The 26674-nt window shown below is 35.0% G+C and overlaps 1 protein-coding gene and 1 long non-coding RNA gene across 5 annotated transcripts in view; one reads left to right on the forward strand and one right to left on the reverse strand.

Annotated features, from left to right (window-relative positions):
• Positions 1-4915: 4915 nt before the first annotated feature.
• The window catches only part of LOC129257383 (eIF5-mimic protein 2-like), a 30786-nt gene continuing 9027 nt past the window's right edge, over positions 4916-26674 (reverse strand). For all 4 annotated transcript variants that reach the window (XM_064096892.1, XM_064096894.1, XM_064096891.1 and 1 more), the window contains exons 2-15: positions 25515-25584; positions 25086-25262; positions 24391-24500; positions 24108-24176; positions 22380-22515; positions 21405-21514; positions 20051-20137; positions 19462-19545; positions 19046-19111; positions 18062-18142; positions 10843-10914; positions 9389-9449; positions 9016-9138; positions 4916-7435 (exon numbers count right to left, since the gene is read on the reverse strand). In XM_064096892.1, the coding sequence (XP_063952962.1) occupies positions 7377-7435; positions 9016-9138; positions 9389-9449; positions 10843-10914; positions 18062-18142; positions 19046-19111; positions 19462-19545; positions 20051-20137; positions 21405-21514; positions 22380-22515; positions 24108-24176; positions 24391-24500; positions 25086-25262; positions 25515-25575 (1296 nt within the window). In that variant the 5' untranslated portion in view covers positions 25576-25584 and the 3' untranslated portion in view covers positions 4916-7376. The remainder of the gene's footprint in view (positions 7436-9015; positions 9139-9388; positions 9450-10842; positions 10915-18061; positions 18143-19045; positions 19112-19461; positions 19546-20050; positions 20138-21404; positions 21515-22379; positions 22516-24107; positions 24177-24390; positions 24501-25085; positions 25263-25514; positions 25585-26674) is intronic.
• LOC135153584 (uncharacterized) lies at positions 11539-15512 on the forward strand. The gene is made up of 3 exons (XR_010293055.1): positions 11539-11608; positions 14448-14550; positions 15119-15512. It is a non-coding gene; the product is annotated as an uncharacterized LOC135153584 (long non-coding RNA).

A 26674-nucleotide genomic window follows, 5' to 3' on the forward strand; every position in this document is an offset into this window, starting at 1 on the left:
GCAAAAAGTTTCCTATTTCCTTTATATCATTGGGAAGGGAATTCCAATGTTTTATAGCATTGTAATAAAATGAGTTACCAATACTACCTATCCTTTCTGGTAAGCAAAAATTGAAATGGCTGTTTCTTGTATTATAGTTATGTAATTCGGTAACTAGATTAAAGTTTGATCCAATGTAATGATTCGATCTATTGTGATAGATTTTATGCACGTGGTGCAAAAATAAGCTGTTTTGATCTTTTGTTGACTTCAAGAAAACCTGCTCCAGAGAGTTCGGTGTAGCCAACATGGGTTCTGGGACCAGAACAGCTAATGAATCTAACCATTTTATTCTGTATAATTTTCAACTTCTTTTTATCGAGTTCGCTTATGACACTAAACCAAGCAGGGTTGGCATAGTCAAATAAACTCTGAATAAGAGCAAAACAGAGAATACGCCTTGCTTTTTGATCCATACAACTTTGATACCTGTACAAAAATTTCAAACGGGCATTCGCCTTTTTTACGATTGATTCTACTAAAGATGAAAATGAAAGGGAGCTAGTCAACTCAATGCCTAAATACTTTACAGATTCTTTCCCTATGAATTAACTTATTATTGTATGATACTTCAAATTCAAATGAAGTTTTATGATTACTTTTAGAACAAAACAGAATGCTTTCGGTTTTGCCTAAGTGTAACGATAATCTATTATCAGTCATCCAATCGACACATGTAGACAGCTGTTCGCTAAGTTTTTCCTCAACAAATTTTGGGTTGGCATTTGAACAAAGTATAGTACGCTATCATCTGCATACAATAATAATTTACAGTCAGCTTTTAAACAAATAGACATGTCATTGATATAAGTTGAAAATAGGATTGGGCCTAAAATACTTCCCTGTGGAACTCCACACGTTATAGGCATAATTTTGGAACAAATATCGCGAATAGCCACTACTTGATGTCGATTCGACAAGTAGGATTTGAACCATGCTACAGTAGCCTGGTTAAAATCCATTATTTGTAATTTTTTCAATAAGATGCCGTGATTAACTGTATCAAATGCTTTTTGAAGATCTAAGAGTACCATCCCAACGAATTGTCCCTTTTAAACTCATTTTATTCCTTTTGTATTTTATTATGTGAAAATATGAAACATTCCAATTTTCTCCTCATCATTGTCCTGTGAAACAAAGTTTTATTTCTCCCTGAACTTGTGGAATTATCATTAATTGTTTAGCATTTTATGGTTTAGTCAAGTTGGTCCTTATTATAAAATCTGTAAAAAAATAGAAATATGGTATAAATAGTTTAAACAATAAAAAAAGTGAGTCATTCTCTCATTTGCATGTGACTAAATTGTGCATATAACTATTTTGTGAAAAATAGGCGAAACTTTAAGTTATTTTACATCCGATTTTGATAAAATTTCCAGCATTATGCTTGTCTGATTTTTCTTTATGGATCCAAATCATCATTTTTTAGGTGGACTTGACCTTTAGCACTGGCTCACAACGCGATAACATAATATAGCAAAACATTTACTTGCAGGTATACGGTACGGGATAAGGATAAGTACATCGATTGTCACATCAAAACAATATCTGTATGAAGATCAGTGGCGGATCCAGGGGGCACATCCGACCCGTGCACCCCCTCTGAGAGCCATATATAATAAAAAAAATTAATGTATTATTGTTCTTACACAGTGTGCCCCCATTTTGAAAGTCACAGCTTGTCAAATCTTAGTTGGACTAAATTACCTTAATTTTGGGGTGAACCCCACCCCCCCCCCCATTTTGCTTGTTTGCTTGCTTGTCAATTTTTTCTCGGGAAAATGCCCCCCCCCCTCTTGGAAAAGCCTGGATCTAACTGCCCTCACCATGTTTAAATCATTTAGATGTAGATCTGTGGATCTATCTATCGTGAAAGGGGAGGAGACCTGAGGAAGCTGAGCAAAGTAAAGACAGCAATGTACCCCAAAAGAGAATGAAGGTTTTAACCAGCTTAAGAGAGATCAAAAGTAAAACTATTTAGAAAAACTACCATTTGTGGGTCGAGGGACTGAGATTTAACTGAAGGGAGATCTTGTTACTTATATAGGAAAAAGGGTATAAGGAAAAAAGATATGTGTACAAAAGAATGGAGAGCAAAATGGACAAAACAAAACAAATTAAGGAACAAGAAAATGGAAAAGCTTTATAGGAAATAAAGAAAGCCTTTTGTGCCCAGTACGTCCCATGTAGGGGCATTGCAAGGAAGAATACATTCCGAAAGTGGCCAAAATGAAATTTGCCCTGGCCATTCGAAAGTATTTTTGAGGGTGTTCGGCTGGTTTTGAACATTATTTTCAAAACGAGCCGAATCAGTAAACCATGAATTATGCACCGAAATTGGGTGTCTAGGATGGATAATGAGTGAGTTTTGTCCCCTTTCTTTGAATGGCGCCGATTTGGACACCATCTTGGCCTTATGGAATTTATAGATTTATGATCGAGGACTTTGAGTATGTTATTTTAGACGTATTCCTGGACCTATCCCGAAAAAAATCAGATTGTTACCATAAATTTCATGTTAAACCTAATGCTCTTGGCCTAATATGCGATTACGCATCGTGTTCATGATTAGTATACAAAAAGTGCTGAATATAAAAAAACAAGTGGAGCGCCTCTGGCAGTCTCACCTGTAGTACGCGATTCAATATAGCAGCAGTGCTTACATTTGAAAACTACCATATAACATTGGTCCCCTGGTTGCTTGCTCACAGGCATTCGTGCTTTCTTATAGCAGTCAGGTAAAAAACCTCTGTATCATGATCATTCACAAAAAACACTATTCCTACTACGTTCGACCCTAAATCATGACATTTGACCTAAGACTTGTCAGTGATACTTGATTACCCCTAAAGTCCCCTATAACGGTCCACAATTCATAAACTATATCCATAAACTTTGAGTTATGACAGTATAATTACCTCCAACATGGACAAAGTTTATTGACCTTTGACCATGGTCATGTGACCTGAAACTCGCACATAATGTTAGTAATATTTGATACCATTATGGCCAAGTCTTATGAACTATATAGGTCCATATACTTTCTAAGCTAAGGTTAAGATTTCGATATTGACTCCCCCAATATGATCTGACCCTATGCCCTCTGACCTTTGTCATGTGACCTGAAACTCGGGCAGCTATAGATGTTCAGTGATACTTTATTAATGTTCAAGTTTTATGAATCAGATCCATAAACTTTCAAAGTTATGCTGTCGTTTCGAAAACCTAACCTTCGGTTTAAGATTTGATGTTGGCGCCGCCGCCGTCGTTGGAAAAGCGGCGCATAGTCATATAGTCTTACTCTGCTATACGCAGGTGAGACAAAAAATGTTCAGCTCGCTCTACGTGCTCGCATCATTGCATGATTAGCAAGATATATAACGCTATGCATTCGCATTAATTATTCATCCTGTTCATTATTACAAAAGGTGTTTAGAATGATCCCCCACAAATAATTCTGCTCGCACTTCGCACTTGCATCATTTATTAACAAAAAAAGTCCTCTTCATAATGGTACATGTCAAACAATTCGATCTTCATGCTCGCATTTATTTGTTTGAGATACACAATTTAGTCTTTATTTAAAAGCGTGCTTTAAGTGTCCGGTTTTGTGATTGGAATATAAAATTACAGCGCGCCCTTCGCGCTTGCATCATTTCTTTAGTAATTAAATTTTGTGACAGATTTTGTATTAATGACATAATATTTGCTTGCTTGCTTACTTCATTTGCAGATTTTTAAAAATAAATTTTGCCCTTTACGTTATGTCTGGCAGTTAATATATACCCCTCCCCTCATCTCGATGTTCATGTTCTTTTGATCCAGATGTCCTCTCTTATATTCACCTGCATGCTGCACACCCCCGACCCCTCCTTTACTTTTCGCATACCCTTTTACTTGATAACATAAAAAATAATAAGACCCCTCCCCGATCCCAACAACATGAATCGAGATGGGGATGTGGCGTATCAGAGCATATAAACTGTCCGACATCTACGATGGCGCCATCATCCGATAAGTTGGCCGTTTAAAGAAAATGAAGGCCTGTCGTCAAAACTAAAAATTCCATGTATATATAGTATAAATGTGCAATATAGATATAGTATTATGCGCAGTTTGTTTGTATAAGAAATGCGCATCCGGTAAATGTAAATTGTCTCCTTTCGGATAATATAAAATGAGATATCTTACATCTTATTTCAAAAATTTTCTGCTACATGTGACATGACAACAATTGTGTTTGTTCGATTCACACGTTAAAATTAACGACTTTATGTTTCATTGTGCCATATGTGTGTAATATTCAAATTTGAAATGTATATTTATTACTTATGATTTAAAACTCAAAATAAAAATGATCACATATCAAAGGTTATCAAAACATACATATTCTGTCAAAATATCAAAATGCATGAATTTTGGTATTTCAGATTTTACGCTAAAAATTACACTTTCACGCAAAAGTGCGCTTGGCATCTGCCCGTATGTTATTCCTCAGTACTTCGCAAGACTTTAGGCTTGGATGCAAAGCATTAACAAATTTTGGAGTCGAATCCTTATCTAGAGCCCTTTTTTATGTTTGGCTTGTCTACTTCCGGTATATACCTTCATTGCAATAATGAAGTGATAATTACTATCTCTTAAGCAACTACATCAAGAAAACAGTACATGCATAAATCAGACAAACTCACAGGTTTTTTCCCTTTCTTAGCATAATTACATCACATTCTTTTTAATTGACATTCAAATAAAATTATCCAGATAGGACAAAACTGTGACTCAATCCCCATACTTCGTGGGAGGTATAACTAAGCATTGCATATCAGCATTTAACAAACAAAGAGTTTCTTGTCTACATCAATTACTTGTGGTTCCGTAGTCAGTTCTAAATTCACACACAGTAATTAAAGTACAGAATTTATCAAATACATGAACAGGGCACAAAAAGCAATCTTCATGTTTTATATCATGTTTCTCGGTAAATCTCTTGATCATTACAATGAGTTAAGATTACAAACCATAAGACAGATATACATATATGAAAACCTAAAAAGATGAAAATAACAAGTTATAAAGTGTACAAGTCAATCATACTAAGAAATACTTAAATGAAAATTAAAGAAAAGAAAAAACAAGGATAACTGTTCAACAAATTTATCTTACAAGCTAGGTTTCTACAAATTACAATGAAGCATCTTTTAAAATTTTCTACCCATCAATCCTTAATGTACAAACATATGGTATATGAGAAGGTTCATGCTTGAAGAAAAATAATATATAATACAATTTATTCCTTTCATTCTGATATATTTCTACTTTTCTTTTATTTAATCTTTCCAATTCCCTAACATTTGATAGTGACATACACATACATCATAATCCAATATGCAATTTACTGAACAAGATCAACATAAGACAGAGGAGCATAGCGTTCCGACTTGTAATTCAACGCTTTCATTTCATACCAATTACAAACTCCCACACCCATTTTTTTAAGTATGCAATGTACAGGGAAATACCACCCATGATATCACGACACTCAACATGAATTGCATCTGTGCAATAACATTTTTTTGTATTGTTTGTCTGCCCAGGAAAAAACAGGGGAGTAATGTTAACAAAATGACAAAAAATTCCTCCAAAACAAACAAAACATTATTGATGTCCACAGAAACATTTTATAAAGGTGTTTAATAGTTTCCACACATATCTAGTTTTAACAAGACTTGGGGCTTCACTCTTCAGTAATTATTAGTTGACTAGCCCATTTATTCTTATCAGTCATAGCACCAAATTATTTTATTAAAAGAACAATCTCCACTAACATCTTTTAGCGGCACACAGCTGTGTATTTCGCAGGTATAAACCAACGTATAGCTATTTAGACAGATACACAGATGAAAGCCATGTTTATCTTGTAAGCAAGTTAGAAAATCATCAAATAAATTTGTCAATAATCACTCCCAGCGAGTTAAGTACAAATTTTCCATAAAATGTACAAGACATTCATAAGAGGGGAGAGTTTGTGTGGTGCACTTCACAAATGAGCTGCATTGATAATATCAGGGCTTTTTGAAAAAAAAAGAAAAAAAAAAGACCAATATCTTAGCTATTGATCAAAGTGCTGGCTTTATGACTGGTTACATGATCTATAATGATGTGCAGTGGAAACAATAAAACAACTCAACCATACTACCAAGCTTGCTTTACTAGTCCCAAGATAGGAGATTAATGAACCCAATACATGTGTGCAGTGCCATGGTATATGAAATACTTGCCACCTGAAATCAACAGGTATTTTAGGCAGTCTAAAGTAAATGGAACACTGATTTAAATTTTTGTTTTTGATAGCTTTACCCATTGTAACATAACTTGTAATAACAAACATTGTATTGGCATCTCTGAATACCAAACCTTAAATAATGCCAACAATGCAACCTGTACTCGCTAAAATTAGCATAGATTATATAACATGGTTTGGAAGTGTGGCTGAATTTTACTGTGGCAATCGCACACGAGCAATTCATGTGTCACTCATTACTATTCTCAATTCTTAAGAGGCAATATTCAAAGCTCAAAGCTCTCATAAAAATAAAATAAAAATAGAAAATTAACAACTCTCCTGTTCCTTATTTTTCCAAGAATATTCAAAGTAATGTCATGATGCATATTAAAGGGGAAGTTCACCCTGAAGAAAAATTTGTTTTGAAAATAGCAGAAAAAAATAATGAAAAATATGAAGGAGTTTGAGGAAAATCTGTTAAAGATTAAGTTATTAGTACTTAAACTAAGTTTTGGATTTGTAACCTCATAAACGAGCAGCTGCCCCATATGTTATGTAATATAAAATGCACGAATATCATTTTCTCAATGGTTCCTGATGACTTATATTTGTTTTCTTTTCATGATCGGGTGTGAAATGATTAGTCTATTGATATACAAAAGGAACAGTAAAAACATTTTCAATTTTCTGAGAAAATGGCACTTCATTGATCTTTTATCATTCGCTATGTAAAATGCTGCCCCCTCAGATGACGTTACAAATCAAATAATTACAATTCTAATAACTTTTTAATTCTTTGTTGGATTTTTCTAAAACCATCGGCAATATTTTTTAATGACTTTTTTCTGCTCATTTTTACAATAAACTTTTTGTCAAGGTGAACTTTCCCTTTAAGGAATAAGACGAAAGGTTTCCTGAAATAAACTAGAAGCAATTGCAACGGAAGCCTCAATTTAATACTATTTGAGGATGTTGGGTCAAATGCAATATCAAATTACAGGTGATACATGATAACAGTATGACATTTGGAATAAGGCATTAAAACGCTCAAGGTCTATTTTTCTTCTTGATCTTGGTCCTCTTCTTCATCCTCATCATCATCTTCATCAGATTCTACATTGACAGGGAAAATAAAGAGAAAATACAAATAGGTATGATATTGTCTATTAAAAAAATCCTTTTCTATGACAAAAATATGAAGTGTGTGACAATTACATTTTCTCAATTCTCGCTACCCCAAATAGCGATTTCGCCGAGATCCTGGAAAATCCCTGTAACGCGCATTGCATTATGGGATAGCTTTTCGGTATTACAACTTCCTGTTCGGAAGTCCAATGCACTGTTTTGCCATTCAGATCAACAGTGCCGTCATGCGCAACAACACAACGTCGGTTTCGCTCGGAAAGTTCGTGATCACAACCCTCTCTTTCACGATACAGTTTAACAGCCTTTTCTGCTAAAGTCACTAATTCTGCCCGACGCTTTCCATTGCACGGTATTCTTCTGTCAGTTAAGATTTTTTTAAGTTCCGAAACTGATTTTTTATCCATTTTGTGGTCGACGAAAAATTGAACGGAATGAATGCTGTATATATTTAGCGTCTAGTCGAATACGATCGCGATGTCAGGCCGGTCGCTAAATGCAAAATTTTAAGATATTCATTTTTTGTTAAATTTTTTTATAACCAAATGAAAACATGAATAAAAATTATTTTCACGTGAAATATATTTTTTATTTGTATTTATAATTTAAATGGAATCAAAACTGACCAAATTAAATAAAAATTATTATAATCTGTACATATTGCGCTGATTGGCATCGATTTCAGCGTGGTGGAAAACTCAGTATCGCGAACCTCGCGCGAGCATGACTCTGAACCGGAAGTGGTGATGACTACCCGACGGAGTGAAAATTATCTCGTCTCGCGCATTATGAGATTTTTGTTCCTATTTGGGGTAGCGAGAATTGAAGAATATTTTATTACCATTTGAATAATATCTAGATGAGGTTGCCATGACCATGATTCACTGAATGCTATTGTTACAAAATTGCAGATGCTACAACCTTTCACACTTTTGGCCCTGTTTTATCAAAATTCTCCAGAACTTGGTAAAAACTTGCTCAGTGTGATGGGTGGATGGGGGGGCACTCAAGGGTTCATTACATGCCGCTGCGCACAGAAAATTCAAGCCATAGAAGTCACGTGTTGTGGACACCAGAAGATCCCAGCACGCGCGACCCACTAGTTAGAAATCCACTGCCAAATAGGTTCATGGTGCGAGGTTAGTAATAACCTCGCAATACGTGTGGGTGGGTGGGGGGGAGGTGTGGTGTATCTTTCACATCCAAACAAATCAAGCCAGAGATGATATGGATTGCAAATGTTACTAGTTTTCTGTTTTTATAAATTTTGAGACTAGTTGAGTAACATTTCATAGGTGAAAACTAGCTTGCTATAAAGCAAGATGAATCAAGACTTAATAGAAATATGGTAGATCGTGCGCAGTCATAGATATCATACATGATAAGTCAAATATTTAGTTACACCAACAAAAAGTGCATTAACTCTCTCGAGCCATTAGCAGCTCAACATAATAATGTCAGTTCCCAGAAGGTTTGTAATGCCAATTAAATGCACTCTTATGACCTTCTTGCTAATGAAAGAAAAGAGTTTTTAAAATGTAAATACATACCTTCTTCAGCAGTGTTAAGCCAATCAACAAATTTCTTCATCTGTTCATTGAAGTAAGCCTTTCCCTTGAGATTGTTGTTACACTTGTACCACTTCAGAATCTCATCTTCAGACAGTACATCAGCTATAATAGATCAAAGCAAAAAGGAAAGAGAAGGTCATAGGCCAGTTGCAGATATATGTGCTTCAAACACAACTCCTAGAATAGCACACAAGTCTTGAATGTGTGCCTCTTATTAAAGGTGTTCTAAATTCAGAGTAAACCCAGATCATGTCACAGTGGACCGTTTTGATTTTTATGCTGTTATCAGTCATTCAACTTTTGTCCCAAATACTTATCAACTAAAATATCAAAGTAGTAAAAAATAACTTACATGAATAAAACCAGGTGACCATCTTGCTGAACATTTTCCTCATATTAGCATGACAGTATTCCTGTAACATAAAAACATATATCATTTGAATAGCTTCAGATTGGAAAATTTTCTTGTGATGTCAATTCAAGTTAACAAAATTCTCATCTTAATGCAAGCTACACATATATTTCAGTTTTGCAGTCAACATACACACACCATTGCTGATGGTAAAGCGATTCCCCTTGACATGAAATCACAGTTAAAACTATTACCACAAGGTGATTTACGAACCATGAGTCGTCTGATTTCGCAATCAATGAAATATGCAATATGATCTTTTGACACTAGATGACCTTTGACCCCATCATTACCCAAGGATCATTTTTAACAAGTGTAAACACAATTGATGGAGGAAAAAAGTTCAAAAAACAAATGTGAGCATTTTGAACAAATACTTGACCTTTTGACCCTTAAATGATCTTTGACCCCATCATCCTCACCAACATGCATGTGGTATTACCCAATGGAACATTGAACCAAGTGTGATCAAAATTGATGGAGAAATAAAGAAACGAGAACAAATTGAACAAAAGCTTGAAAAAAAAAGATGAACATGACCTCATATCATTTGACCCCTAGATGACCTTTGACCCATCATTCTCATGGGCTGACATGTGGTATTACCCAAGGATCATATGTACCAAGTATGAACACAGTTGATGCAGAAATAACAAAATGAGAGCAAGTTGAACAAAAACTTAAACATTTTTGTAACAGACAAACAGGAAAAGTGATTACTACGTCTCTGCCGAATTTCGTTCAGGCGAGATAAAAAAACTGAAGAACTAGTATCTTCAAAGTAATTTTTGTTTCTGATATGGTAACTATCGTAGGAACTCGTCAGGACAGCTTTCTGCTGCATAATGCCAAGATATAAAGTTAATCAGTCATAGTAACTGACCTTATATACAAAAGAAGTTACTCTATGGTCTTTTTATTTTAGTGGAAACAATGGCAGAATGGGGATTCAAAGTCACAACTTCACAATCATGAGTCCAATTCTCTAATCACTAGACCACACCACCTAAGACATTCATTTATCTTAACTCCTTTGCAAAATACTAATTGTAATGCTGAGAATTATACATTAAATTAAAGCACATCATTTCTCAGAAACAAAAATGTGAAAGAAGCCATGATCATTGAAGCGCTGCATGGTACGTATCTGTAAAATTTATCCAGACTTAGTACAACAATATTACCTTGTTCAAAGACATTCAGTTAATATGTCAAGCACATCTTCATCCTAAAACAGATTTATGCATATAATTGCTTTACAATTACCAAAACGAAACAAGAAACCAAATACAATTATCTTTGCCATACTGATCATCAGGATCCTCAGCAGTGTGGCCATGACTTGGGTATATTCATTGAATTATTAAAATGTTATGCAAAGAGAGTAAACTTGCCTGCATCTTCAGCAAAAGTTCAGCTTCAGTGCGTTCATTATTAACAAAGGTCTTGAATAGTGGCATGTAATTCTGCAAGAAAACATAAAATCAATCCAGTAAAACATTTAAAGGGGAATCCAGCCTTGGCCATAAAATGTTGTGTTGGGAAGGAGAAAAATAAATTAAACAGAATGGTGAAAGTTTGAAAGAAATCGGACAAGCAATAAGAAAGTTATAGCTGCTTTAAAATTGAGATCACTAATACTATGTAGATTTCAAATTGGCAACTGGGTAAGTAAATTATGACAAGGGGCAAGGACAATTTTCCCATAGGCCATGTACTTAATTTATCAGGGATTTGTGGTTTTCTCCTAAGTACCCATTCCCCTGGGGCAGTAATCTATATATATATATATAACACAGGTAGTATATTGCTTTGTCATAAAAGAAAAATATAATTTGTAATAAAACTTTTGGGAAAAATGACATTTTAGCCATATGTATTGGAGTACAGGGAAGAGTAGTCCTTGCCTTACATCACTATTGGGGCGTTGCAAGAAAGTTACGTTGCAATTGATTGCAAATCGACTGCAACTTTGCAGCCGATTCCGATCGACTGCAACTAGCAATCAATCGCCAATTTGCGTTGCAAGAAAAAGGCTTGCGATTGAACGCAAGTTGCAGCTGATCCGCAGACGATTTGCAGCTGTAAACAGGGTCTGCAGCACAAGACTAGCCGAAAAAGCAAAATATTGGCTTGCAACAATCTTGAACCTGGAAGAGAGTAAGTAGAAAATATTCATTTTTCAGACAATTCTTTCTCCATTATGTATGTTTTTAGAGAATTTATATATTTTAGACCTATGCCAGGGAAAAAATTATTTTGAAAAAAGTGAAAATAAATCTTTATCGCCGGTCGAAATTTCACCTTCAACAAATTTTCTACCGTACAATTTCAATCCCAGTCCCACACTTGACTTTTTGTGTTGGTAATGCACGGTTGTATCAACAACACGGCAGGTCATTGCCGGTGCAGTGCTGTTAAAAATCACCCAGGCAGAAGCAAGTAAATGTGTAGGCTCTAATTATGTATGAAACATCGAAAATGACCTTTAAAGATTATTTTTGTTCCTATTTGAAATGATTTTTTAAGTTATATCGGTTTCAACGGCGAATAGCCATCCAGTAGGCAGTAAATAGAAATTAAAGACTTCCATTACAGTCTAGACATTTCCACACAAAAAAAATTCCTCTCCATTTGTCTCTCTTTTTTTAAGAGTCTGTCTAACGTTACATCGAGCGAAGTTCGTACAGGCCCTACTCCACTTCACTACCGCTACACTACGCTCCACCTACCCGAAATTCGAGACTGGACTCTATCTGATATTCCGAGTGACAAAGGTGGGATTTTATGGGGGGAAAATATAAAATTCATGCAACATCACGATCTTTAAAAACAATTAGGCCTAACTAATATTCTTACTTACACCAAGTTTCACTTTTCCATGCTTCTATCAGTCTCAAAATTGGTGATTTAGAGCCAACATGAAGTTCCTCACACAAATAAATAATTCGCTGCCGTATCGCGCGTGCATGCAATGTTTTGAAATCTGCAGCGAATTATTTATACGTGTGAGGAACTTCATGTTGGCTCTAATTCTAAATCACCAATTTTGAGACTGAAAGAAGCATGGAAAAGAAGTGAAACTTGGTGTAAAGTAAGAATATTAAATTCAATTGTTTTTAAAGGTCGTGATGTTGCATGAATTTTATATTTTCCCCCATAAATTCCCACCTTTGTCACTCGGAATATCAGATAGAGTTCACGGTCTCGAAGTTCGGGTAGGTGGAGCGTAGTGTAGCGGTAGTGAAGTGGAGTGGAGCCTGCACGAACTTCGCTCGAGGTAGTCTACCGTTAACCTCCCTTTTTATGACTTTCCTTGGCCTGGCCTGGGATAAAGTGAAAATTTTGCTGTTTCGACTTTTGTCTTTGGAGGATTAAAAAAAAAAATATTTATTATTATTTTTTTTGGGGGGGGGGGGGGGTTCTCCAGACTCCGTATATCTCGCCAGACAAGAAAAAGAAACAAAGGTATAGGGGGTCTACATGTATTGGGCTACTTTTCAGAATCTATTGTCCACATCTGCCACATTCTTGGGGAAGTTTTGACATTGAATAGGATGTTGCCTGCCCAGGGCTCTTTTTAAATTTCTTACGGGCAGATTGCACAAGAGGTTCTTTGCAAGGACAGTATTTGTGTCGTTGATTTGTAATGATGTGCCGTATGAGTCACATTTTTAATATCCATCTCATATAAATATAAAAAGATATACATGTAAATACATTTATTTTTTAGATTCAATATGTAGATCTACTATGCCAGGGGGAGGTACTTAGATTTGGTTTGGACAAAGGTGTGCGGCTGTAAGTTCGAAACCCGTACCCATATTTACAGGTCATTTTGGCTAAAAAGGTACCCATTATTAGGGATTCATTACAGGGGCGGATCCAGGATTTCCAAAAGGGGGGGGGGGCACATTTTCGCCTGGAAAAACTTGACAAGCAAAAAAAAAAAAAGGTTATCGCCCAAAATGTAAGGTCATTTTGTATTTGCACCTAAGACATTGGAGTAGAATATGGACCCATACGCCATGTTTAGGGATTTCTTCAAAAAAGGCGACCCATTCCTGTGGCATATCTCCATATGCCTTATCTCGTGAGTACCCCCCCCCCCCGGGCTACTATGTAGCTGACTCTTGATTTTTATGCAAGCACATGAGGTGCTATATAGATGACAGATTTTTTTTCACTTTAAATTGTTAAATGGATGATTACAATGCTTTTCCAGGTGCTTTCAGTTAAAGGGTGTCTCATATGGTGCATCATTATTAATATTGAATGCATAATCATGATTTTTTTTTACATCCTTTTACATCAAGCACAATTCTTGGGGGGGGGGGGGCATATGGCATATGGTCCCCCTTGACATTTTTCAGAATAAATCTGCCACTCAAAATTTTATTCCCGCACCGCTGACTGACGTTTTACTTTCAAGTCTCACACAACTTTTGATACTAAATTTGCCATTCCCAGGTACAGGGTCAAGAAATTTTGCAACATCATGTTTGTTTAAGTACATGTCAGACAAAAACATGATTACATGTACAAAGTCAATATTCATAACTGGGTAATTTTTTTTTATTGACAATAGTAATTTAATGTCACTGATGAACTTTGTCTTGAAAATAACAATAAAAAAAAAATTAAGAAGTTAAGAAAAAATATTTAAAAAAAAACATGAATTGAAAGGAATTTATTTTGATACCAGATTTTTTACAGTACAGTTGTTAGGATTGCTCCAGAAAGGAATATGTACACCAAAGTTTGGCATTCTATTACGAGCTTTTTTAGTAAATTAAAGCAAAAGGTATGATTTCATAATTTTTTTAATTGCGCCGCCCATGGCTGAGGAACCATAGTGCCCCTCCTTAGGCCAGAAGTGACTTTAATCAAAACACCCTTGGACTACTATAATGATTAACACACTGGCAACTGAGCTTGTATATTAATTTCATGAATATGTTTTATCTCTTTGCTTTTTGCTTTTAATTGCTTACTACAGTTATGACAAAGAAGTCTGGAACCTCAGAACCACCATAACTGTGTCTGCTACAATGTGTGTTCTTCCAACCAGCTGATTGATTCATTTTATCAACTCTTGAATGGTAGGTTACATGTAATTGTAAACTGTATTATTATTAATAATTCACCATGATCGTAATGCGGATGGGGGTGAAAACTGTACACATTGACCCAAGGATAATGCAAAATGAAAAAGGCTAACACAAATCTCTATCTTGACTGGACTTCTCAGCAATGAAGACATCCCATTGATGGGGGGAGGGGAGGGGGTGGTTGTGCTCATCCAAGGTGTACTGTATGAAAGTGTGTATTTTGCTTACATTGATTTAATATATTACATATTTTAATTTCCATGATTCTTTTATTTGGGGAAAAACAATCAGTTCACACTTTGTTTATATTACATCATGGCAAATTGCCAATTACTATGGTCTCAGGAGTAAGCCACTATCCCTCTATCATATCATCATTTGGGTGCAAACAAGGCCCTTACCAGCAGACATAGGGGCATTTCTGCACCGATGGGTGCACAAAAATGTTTTGCTAAGGGCGTTCTTGCACTGAAAGGACAAAATTTGAACTAACCCAAGCTACATGTATGTATAGTTATGGGCTTGCATTATTTCCCATATTATTATTTTTTATGAACAGGTTGATTATCAGAACTGAATTCAGAGCTGCTCCTGTCTGTAGTAACATCATTATAAGAGTGGACTTCAGAATGAGGGCGTTGCTTGTTTAAAAACTTCACTCCATGGAGCTCTCCAAATTTATCTCAAATTAGACTGCTTCTGGAAACCAGATTTGTTCCTTCAAGCAGAGACGATTGTGGCTTTCCTGACTGGACTTCTATGGATTCTTCATGCCAACCTTAAGGACTGTGGTCTTCTGCATGAGACACATCAATTTCAAACAAGACATTCTGTGGTGAAACACTTGATGAAGATGATATTAAATTTTTATTTCATATAACTGAATCTCAGAAGTAATTCCTCGAGAGCAAGAAACATTGAAAAATGAAAATTAAAGGTCCATCAATAATGAATGTCTTGAGCAGTGTTCTTTTTTGTGCACAGATCAATGGATCTTTTCAAGTCCAAGCAGGGATGTAGTCAATGCTGACCTCGAGGCAACATTTTGCTGGCCTTGGTCCGAGTCACTGTACAGAATCTATGGGAAGTTCTCTCAAGCTGCCTCATGACTCTGAAGAATCAGCCTCGACCTCATCCCTGTATGCAAGTGTGATATATATCTACGATGCAATCTCATGATTAAAGAGAGAGAAACAAGAGAGCTTCAGATTTTGAAGTGTAGCAATCTCCTGAAATGTATGTTTTATTTGAAAATCAAACTAAAATAACTTAATTGGGCATGTTATTCATTATGATATGTATGAATGAAAGCATTTAAGCAATTTAGTGCTCTTGCAAAACATATTCTGAGTTGTATTTACTGCAAACGCTCAGATATATTGATAAGCATTTGCCAGTGCATGAAGTGTTTTTAATAAAGAGTGGCTTTTGTGCCTATGGAGAGTTATTATTTCTTCAACATTTCTTCATACAAATTATTTCAGAAATCACAATTTGAATATTCCATGACCTCTGATAACAAGAGCAGAATATTTTTGGTTATTGACACACTTTATAATGATATTAGGAGAGAATGTACTGAAATTGTGTGAAAATAATGGCATAATTGCTGAAGAGGCTTATAAAGATTGAAAATAACATTATTTCAAGTTTTTCTAGAAAAAAACCCATGGAAAATTGAAAATGGCATAATTTACACAAGTTTTCAACAACAAAAAAAAAAAATTTTGCAGAATTTTTAGTACACAAGCCTATGGACAATCAATTGAACGTAAATCGAACGCAAATTTTGCGCATCCTCCAAAATCTTACATAAGTTACGTTTGATTTGCAATCAATTGCAAAGCTTGCGCTTGATCTACGTTCAATTGATCAAACGCAACTTCTTCTTGCAACAGGATTGAACGTAACTTGCGTTCAATTGCAGATTTGCGTTTAATCGGAGGACTTACGCTCAATTTTGGGAGTTGCGTTCGATTTGCGTTCAATCGCAAGTTTCTTGCAACACCCCATATGACATCCCATGTGCGGCCAATTTGAAGTCTCCATGGGTAAAGTGATTACCAATATTTACAACTTTTAAAAATTTATAACTTTCTTGTTGTTTGTCCAATATTGTTCAAACTTTTACTTATCAACTTGTCTGATTTTTCATTTCCTTATAAAAACAAGTTTTTATTTGGGATGGATTCCCCTTTAAGATTATTCAGACAATGATTCCCATATTCTGCTGTCTACATGGAGTATTTGAGCTCCTGACTATTGATCGGTTAACCTTAACCCTATCTAGGCCGGGATATTTTGGGAGTTCATATGGCCAGGGGGGGGGGCCTCCCAGGCCCCCCCTTGAGATCTCGGCCGTCGACCGCGCGATTGCGCCAAAAATTGGCACGCAGGTTGCCTGGGACATAATCTACCAAATTGTATAGTAATTTATTTCATGTGAATCGCTATTAAGTGATTATGCTAATTTGTGCGTAATTAGTATGCGAAATCATACTTTTTCCTCTAAATAAAGCTCCAAATGTTCTAATATTTGGTATTGAAACTCTTTGTGGTGTTCTTAGCAAGCGTACATGAAAAAAATTGTGATATCAAATCATTTTCTATGTATTATATTGTTTTTTGCAATTTCTTATGTTTTCTTAGTTTTTTTGACCTTTTTTTTTCATTGTTTTTTCAATGGAATTTGTTGGGGACTCTTCTGAGATCATAAAAAGCATAAAATAAATACATTTAGACCAGCATAACTAAAAATAATCATACATTTATGAATTTTGGTTGAAAACACAATTTGCATCGACTTTGTACACAAAACCAAGTTTTTGAGCAATTTTGGGTCTGACATGCACTTACATAATGTTGCGTAATTTCGGAACCGAGTACCCGGGTGACGCAAAATTGGTCTCAAAAGTTGCGCAAGACTTGAAAGTAAAGTCAGTGAGCGGCGCGGTCAAAAAATTTTGCGCGATTCGTTGAGGGGGGGCCTCCGAGGCCCCCCCCCCCCCCCGGCCTAGATAGGGTTAAAGCTTCAACTGTTTCCAAAAAATTTTACTAGATTTTTTTGGATAAAAATGGCAGAAATATGATAAATTGCATGCTCATCAATGATATTGAAATAAGGAATAAAATCAGACATGCATAAAATCTGATCTATGGATTAGCAACTGTTGATCACAGTCGATGCAAACTTTTTTTCCCTTGCACCTGCACGATGGAATGATGTTTAATGTTTAGAAGTGTGAAAACATTGGGTTACCACAAAAATGAAGGTATGTAAAATGAGAATCTTGCCTTTGAAATGTAGTGGAAGTCTCATTTTTAAGCTCAAAAGCTAGGATTTGAACATGACATAACCTGATTCATAATAGAGTAAAAAAAAAAAAACCCATCAAAATTGATCTTTCCCCCAAACTTGAGATTCTTGGTCTCGACACCCCAATGACCACAAGCTACAAAATTCATAAAGAATAGCACTTGACATGTGGTTTAGGTTAATTACCTTGAAGCATCGTCCAACTTGTTCTGGAATAAGCTCCTCTTTTTTCGGCCATTCATGGGAGTTCATCATAACCCTCCAGAGCTGATGAAACATGACAATATAAATGATAAACAAATACATAAATTATACACAACATCATTAAAATGTGCTTTTGTATATCTTCACATATACTCTTGATGCATCAATATTAACTTAGCTGGCAGGGTTTTCTGACACAAGTTTTTGTAGGGTCTTCAGGATGATGAACGATTGATTAGTGTTGCATTGGAGATTGCAAAGCTAGCATGCATGCAAAATTTGGTTATGGTTTGCTTGTGGAATTATGATGAATTTCCTCTCATTATTGCCCAAATCAGTCTGGTTCTCAAGGCAGAATGAATACCGTAAATTTGAAGCATACATTATAATTACTGTAACTTTGCTCATTAAAATTGCACAAATATTCAAAAGTAATGATTATGTATGTAAAGATTGAGAAGCTTTGTAGCAGCGCAGAGCTGTCGGCTACTGTAACACTCAGCTGACTGTACATGTACATGAGTGAAATATTTTTTGTTTTCTATAAATTAATGGACCAAATAGTAAAAAAAAATACTTGTTGAATGGATAAATTTGCGAATAGTCATGAACATGTCATAGCTCTACACAGGGCCTAGAAATGTGCTTGTCAAAAATATTCTCACTCATCATTCACTTCTAGGCAATTCCATAAAATGTGTACGTCCTACCCCATATATGTGAGACCTTCATGAAATTTTCCATCTCTTATTTCTGGTTCCTTTGACAGTCTTTCATGCTCTCAAATGACCATGACGTGGTCAGTTTTCTATAAATTGTTTCAGTTTTCTATAAACTGACCATGACGGGTTCTTTTTATAAAGTGAAGTAAAACTTGAGAAAAATGGGGGTCGGATGTACAAAAAAGTTGATTATTTTACAAAATTACCCATCTACAACTTTTACATGGTCATGAACAATACTTACCACACCGATGATGTCCTTGCCAGTGAAATCATTCTTCTTCATAGTTTCCTGGATCACACTTTGTATCTTAAGAAAATAAAAATAATATATTCTCATTTCAATTCAAACATACATAAGTTCAAATAGTTGAAATTTAAGATGCAACTTCACTCATGTACTTTATCTATGTGAATGCTGATAAAGCCATATGAGGCTCAAATGATGCATCAATCTCATTAACAGTCCTAATCCAACTCTCTACTTGAGGCTACTCCAGTCTGGTACACCAATCTGCAATGGATACAACTTCCACTAGTTAATTATCTAATGGAACATAATGAGGCTACATTCGGTTTAATACGAATCAACTTTCTTTCAACAGCCCCTACACCTTTGTCAAGGTAATATTAATATGGATAATGAAATATGATATATACCTCTTTTATGTCTCCGGATTCTTCAAAGATTTCAGAAAGTTCTTTGTACAGTTGCTTCTTGCTTTCAGCATGAGCTCTAGCCCGCTTCATAGATAAAATATAAAGTGGATAATTAAATTTCTTTAAAAAAAAAAAATCAATTACACAGCAATTAAATATTATATATTCATTTCATCAAAATTTCAGCTGGAAAATGAGATACATCCAAACCAACTAAGATAATAAGAAATCAAATTTGGAGAAAGAGAAAAAAATCTGCATTTGGAATAAAATATAGGCTTGTGGTGTATTGGATACAGGGAAGGTTTTATTTCTAATTTATAAGAGAGCAGTGTTTGTGGAAACTGTATCCAATGACGCATGGGGGAGGGGCTGCTCGTGTGTGGCGTCACAGGGTACAATATTCAGGTGTCGGTGGTCAAAATGATTTCTCATATTTTTCTGCTTCCTTTAGAGACAACTGGTTCTGTCAAACAATTTGTAAATATAATATTCTACCACCTGTTTACACCAACCAATGAATTCCCTTAATATTGAAAAGGAAGGCCATCAACATTTCTTTTATTCACAAAACAAAAGTATTTCCTACCTGATACTTTGCAAAATCGGTCAAACCCGCTTCTGTGAAAATATTTTCAAAGTTGGCTTCACTTCTCTTTGATATTGGCATAAGTTCCTAAGGGGAGAAAAATAAGTAACAATAAGAATTTTCAGTTACTTAACATCTAAAGGAATTAAATAAATAGCAACTTTTCACAATAAACACAAGTTGTGCTAAAGTAGAGGATGTGAAAAAATAAATAATTGTCAACTTTCACTTTTTCATATTTAAGAAAATGTTCCAATACAAAGAACTGCTCATCCAGTGTTCTTGCATAAAGATATCTAAAAAAAAAACACTGAAACCATTATGGCCAGACATTTTGAAAAGCGGTTGGAAAAGTTGGAAAAGCAGCGCCTATAGAGTACCAAAGTTTGACGTCAGTTGCCATGGTGTCATGGCGGGCTGGTTCTAAACAGAGTCGCACCTGACATTCATCTGCACACATTTTGGCTCGTCTGAAAAACAGGTTGCAAGCGATCATTCCGATAGCAGCCATTTTCTCCTGTGAATAATACATGCTTTCATTCCGGGTTCATTTGTTTAGAACCAGGCTGCCATGACACCTTGGCTACTGACGTCATCAATTTGGCACTCTATAGTCTCGCTCTGCTATTCAGGCGAGACAAAAATGACAATAATCTCTTTTTTTTTTGTCCATATCAATATCGCATAATTTTAAGCATCATTTTAAGAACAATATTAGTCAAGAAAAATCTTATGACATGATTCCTAATTCTACAGGAAAATTAACGTGTTACTCTCAATAACTACATTTTTTTATTACAACATTTGGAGCTAATTCACAAAGAAATATCGCTAAAATGAACGTCACAGAGATAAAATAGCCCCCATCCTATTTTTAAGGGTTTTTTTTTTTCAAAGTGACATGGGCACAAGCACATAATCCGCGTTGCAGTAGTTAGATACGCAATGGATATTTCTACGCAGGCACAGCTCTGTCATATACTTTATCTGAGAGATAATATATCATCTCAGAATATCAATTTCATTTTTTCATTTTAAAAGAAAATATTTTTAAAGCCAAATGACCTCAGAATACCACCCCAGTTCTTACATATAGGTGCAATATAAACAGCATTTCAAAATCAATTTGAGATAATTTCCTCCATTTATTCACGTATGCAATCAGAACTAAATATTTCTTCACATACGTAAGAGCTTGGTAAATCGGATAAAAATAATATGATACATCATTTAGGGAATGTAAAGAAATAGAAAACATGAAACTTCTTTTAAGTTGGTCAACAATATATCCTCCTATACAAAATAATCACATTATTTTGAAATGTATATACGCTGGTAAATTGCCCTTACATACCAATAGTCTGTTGTCAAGTTGTGCCTTACTCAGCACCGTAGCGATGCTGGTCATATCCTTTTCCTTCAACCATACTGCAAACATATCCACTGCAAACTGCAAGGCGATACCTGCAAATAAATGTAACTATAAATTGAACACCACTAATTATCCTCTCATTATTTATACTAAGAACATCCCAGTAACAAGCAGAAGTGATTCCTGAAAAAGGTCAATTACTCATGAAAAATAAATCCAATCATCTATAATTACACTTCAGAGGAAGACAATGTTTCATCATGTCATATCACTAACAGAATTTTCCTATCACAAAATCAGACCAGCTGAAGAAGCATCAATGATCAGATATGAAACATTTTCTCCTCAATTCTAATAAGTCCAGAAAACAAATTTTTCAAATTAAATCAAAAATAGTAAAAATCATAACTAAATTCCCTGTAAATGGCACATGTAGATGTGATTACTTCAACAATATGCTGTACTATCTTACAAAAAAAATCTTAAATTTTACTCTACAAAGAAATATTAATATACAGAAAGGTATATAAACACTATCAATTCATGATAATCACTGCTTTTGAAATATGTAATTCTTTTTAAAACAGATTTGATTGATAATATTGAAATTATCACCAGACCTTTTCTGCCACATTGTGGATCATGTCAAAACCTTAGGTCATTTGCATTGTGCTACATGTGTAGGCAAAGGCTAAGTAGCATTTATCTGGTGATCTTTGACCTTGCCCATGTTTGTTCTAAATATTCAAAGAAAACTTGTGATGCACCATGGAATTCACTTGTAAAGTCTGTACCGAAATCTTCTCTCAATTTGAATCATTCATGATAGCATACCATTTAGATAATATATTTTGGTTAGTTCTGAAGGTTACATTGCATACATGTGTTTAGATCAGGAAAGAATTTATGCTGCTGGCAATACTGTAGTGCAAATGGATTACCTGTTAGAGCACTTACCATCTTTGACTAGATGATCATTGAAGAGATTGAGGAGGCATTTAGCATCTACCTCGTTTTCAGCCAGTAAGATGCTGGTAAACATTGCTACCTTTTTACGTTCCATCTCACTGAATCCCTTAAGGAACAGGATAATCTACAACAACAAAAAGATATCAAAGCCATTATTAGTTAACCCTAATTAGTAATACTCCCAGGGTATTTCAAAGCTTATTACCAAGGGGGGGGGGGGAAGGGACGCCCCCCTCTGAGATCTCGGCCACGGGTCGCCCGATTGCCTCAAAATTTTGCACAAGGGTGAAGAATTATGGAATCTACAAAGTAGTATAGCTAAATTTACAAAAGTCCATTTATTTTTTTCAATAAATTAATTTACATTAATTTATGGGAGAAATCATAGATTTGGTATTTCTCACTAAATAAAGCCTCAGGAATAGCAATTTTTGGTACAAATGTCTTTCATCACTTCCTCATAAATTCCTGGTAATTTTTTCAATGTATTTTACAATGATGATACATACTAGAGAAGTACATGTATTTACATAAAGTGGAAAAGCTCCTGATTTTGTCCATAGGGTTTATACACAGTCATATAGAGAATAGCGAAATGATATGTGTTCGGTAAACGTAATCTGACACCCGCACGGTAGGTCCGATCATTACCACGAATTTGGTATCAAAATGTGCAGGAAGGATCAGAGGAAAAGTAATGAAATTTTGTTTTGAAATATTGAGGCGTTAGGAAGCACCAATAAACTATAGGTAGGCAGATACTACCGTATGAAATATTTTCAGAAACCACTAAAATTTTGAGGAGAGAAAAGATTAGTCTAGACTTTACAAGAATATATATCAAAGAGTATACATTACAATATCACCATTGTCTAAATGAAAAGACATACGGGTATTTTCAGTAATGCGTTGAGGTTACAAGCAAGTAAAAGTGGGGAATAACATACTAAAATTATCAGACTAACATAAGATAACATCATTTTGTCATTGAAAAAAAGACTTAAAGGTCAAGTCCACCCCAAGAAAATGCTGACTTAAATAAATAGAGAAAAATCAAACTAGTATAGTGCTGAAAATTTCATCAAAATCGGATGTAAAATAAGAAAGTTATGACATTTTAAAGCTTCGCTTATTTTTCACAAAACAGTTATATGCACAACTAGGTGACCCAGTTGATGATGTCTATCACTCACTATTTCTTTTGTTTTCTATTGTTTGAATTATACAATATTTCATTTTTTATAGATTTGACAATAAGGACCAACTTGACTGAACTATATAGTATTAAACAATGCTAATTCCACATGCTCAGAGAGGAACTAATTGTTGTATCACTTGACAATGAGGAGAAAATTAGAATATTTCATATGATACAATACAAAAGAAATAGTGAGTGGATGACGTCATAGTCTCTTCATTTGCATATCAGCCAGGATGTGCATATAACTGTTTTTGTGAAATTAAGCGAAACTTTAAAATGTCATAACTTTCTTATTTTACATCCGATTTTGATGAAATTTTCAGTGTTAAGCTTGTTGGATTTTTCTTTTTTATTCAAATCAACTTTTTGTTGGGGTGGACTTGTCCTTTAATCAGATGGTCAAAACTTGATTTAAAATTGGACTTGCTGTATGACAAAGGTTAAAAGTTATCTAAAATGGGGCATCATGCTTATAATCAATGCTACCACTATGAATTAATAAATGTGGTTATTACCTTGCTAAGTTCATCTTGGAGTTTCTTTTCGAGGTACTTGAAACGTCTGGTCACCTTGCTGAACACTTGCTGAATGAGGAAAAAAGAATGAGAATTCAAATTATACTGCACCACACTGGTACAAAAAAGTAAATTAATACAGTTTTGTGTCAATGACATCCTACTGATGTCTTCCTCCTAAAATGCTATCAAACAACTTCGTTACCAAAAATTAAATGAACTTATTTAGTTTCATTTCAGAACTCCAAACATAGAAAATTAGCCTAACCAGGAATTGACTTACCTCCCAAAAGTTTTGCATTGCCTTGACATCTTCTTCGGTGGTGAAGACGCAGACCTCGCTGCGGCAAACCTTGGTCTTATCCGTATCCTCTACTACTGATCCTCCAGGTGCTATGCAGGATGTAACATAAATGCATAGATGTGTGAATGAATTTTAAGCAATTTAATCAAGAATAGAGAAAGTAATAATACTAATTTGGATTAACTTCTTTCATCCAAAGTAAATAATAAAGTGTGAAGACAAATTTAATTGATGGAATAGCTTGCAAGACATGACACCCAATTTAGTGTAGCCCGATGCTGAATTCTGCATTAAAAATAACCTGCCATAAATGTAATTTCATGTTCTATCGTATATGGACTTGTTTCAATACTGTATATTTAAAAAATTCATATTATCTGACATGAAGATTTACACATTTAAAAGACATAAGAAATAATAGAAATAAACCACTAACTATAATGGGATTTACACAGAAGATGAAGACTAAGGAAAGCTCTGTAATCCGTTTCTTTTTGACAGATTCAAGGAGTGTATATAAGTGTGAGAAATAGGAATGTTATTTTAGGTCCTTGCCAACTGAATAAACAATTGGATACAATATATCATTGGAAGAATTTTGTGTAATCACTATTTCTCATTCTTTTCTTCCTGAAGGTTTTTCAAAATTATAACATAACTCTTTGGGTACGTACCTAAAATACCACCAGCAAATAAAATGTCAAGAAGGGTTTCCCCATAAAGCCTGTAGTTCAGCTTATGGCCAGTTTCAACCAAGAATTTAGACACTTGTTCCAAATCTGTGCCAGCTTCGTTAAGTCCTTGTAGGATACTATCACGGAACCCAGTTGGGTCGTATTTCTCTTTCTCATCTATATCAAAACAGAGATACAATGTCAAAGAGATGAATCACTATCAAAGCAAGATACTTGCCTGAAACATGAAAGATACCAAATCATTTGCGTAGAGGATTCATTTTTCTCACTGATCAGCGATATTTTTTCTCTCCATGAGTTAATTTCATAATTTTGAAAAGAATGGGAGAGAGTCAGTGTTAGTTGTTAGGAAAAGTAAAACAAGTAAATAATTGAAAATTGGCAACATAGTGGAATTAGACAACTTACCCCTCTTTCGGGTCCGAGTTCGGTGCCCCGTGAGCGTAGGCTTTTGCTCCTTTTGACTCATAAAGTTTTTCTGTTGTAGGAAAATACAAGAAAAAGGGTATTTTTAGGGTATTTATTGTTAAGAGATCCTTCTTTCCCCTATTATCTTTTCTTTCAAGTTTCACAGTTTTCCCTTCACTTTTTCTTTTCTATTATCAAAATCAAAAGTTAGCCCTTGTAAAGTTGTAATGGTTCAGTTAGATATTTTGGGAGGTACTAATTCAATTTATTCAAGTTATATATCATTTGAGTACAAGATAAATATATTGGTTTATAAACAATGGAAAATGTAATAGAGAACAAGTGAAACGCCTCTGGCAGTCTTTCCTGCATTAAGCAATTCAAGTTATGGCAGGGTACCGTGGCCGAGTGGTCTAAGGCGCCTGACATTTGAAAGTCTTGGGTTCGATCCCTGGCCACGGCACCTATGCCCGTGAGCATGGTGTTCGATGGACAGTACTCTTTTATCCTACATTCAAATAAATAGAAAAGCTACATGCATTCTTGGTAACTAGGTGCGCACTTGTTGAAAAAAAAAATTATGTGTAGCAGTAGTGTTACTCTGGAAATAGCCAAGATCAGTAGAGGATCCGGTGGGGGTGCAAAGAGCATGTGCCCCCTCTAGAATTACCCATACATTTAATTCTAAACAAGTGAAGCGCCTCTGGCAGTCTCACCTGCATCGCGCGATTCAATATAGCAGCAGTGCTGATTTTGAAAACTACTATAAAATAATTATTCACAAAAAACACCATTCATAAAATGATACAATACTACGTTCATTGACAATAAATGACATTTGACCTTGCGACCTAAGACTTGTCAGTGATACTTGATTACCCCTATATCCACATTTTATAAACTATATCTATAAACTTTGAAAGTTATGACCGCAATCTAATATTTACTTCTAAAATGGCCAGAGTTCAATGACTTTAAATGACCTTTGACTTTGGCCATGTGACCTGAAACTCGCACAGGATGTTCAGTGATACTTGATTACTCTTATGTCCAACTTTCATGAATCAGATAGATCTATAAACTTTCAAAGTTACGATGGTAATTCAACAGATACCCCCAACATGGCCAAATTTCATTGACCTTTGTCCTTGGTCATGTGA

The sequence above is a fragment of the Lytechinus pictus genome, chromosome 3 (assembly GCF_037042905.1).
Source record: "Lytechinus pictus isolate F3 Inbred chromosome 3, Lp3.0, whole genome shotgun sequence".
NCBI classification, from domain to species: Eukaryota; Metazoa; Echinodermata; class Echinoidea; order Temnopleuroida; family Toxopneustidae; genus Lytechinus; species Lytechinus pictus.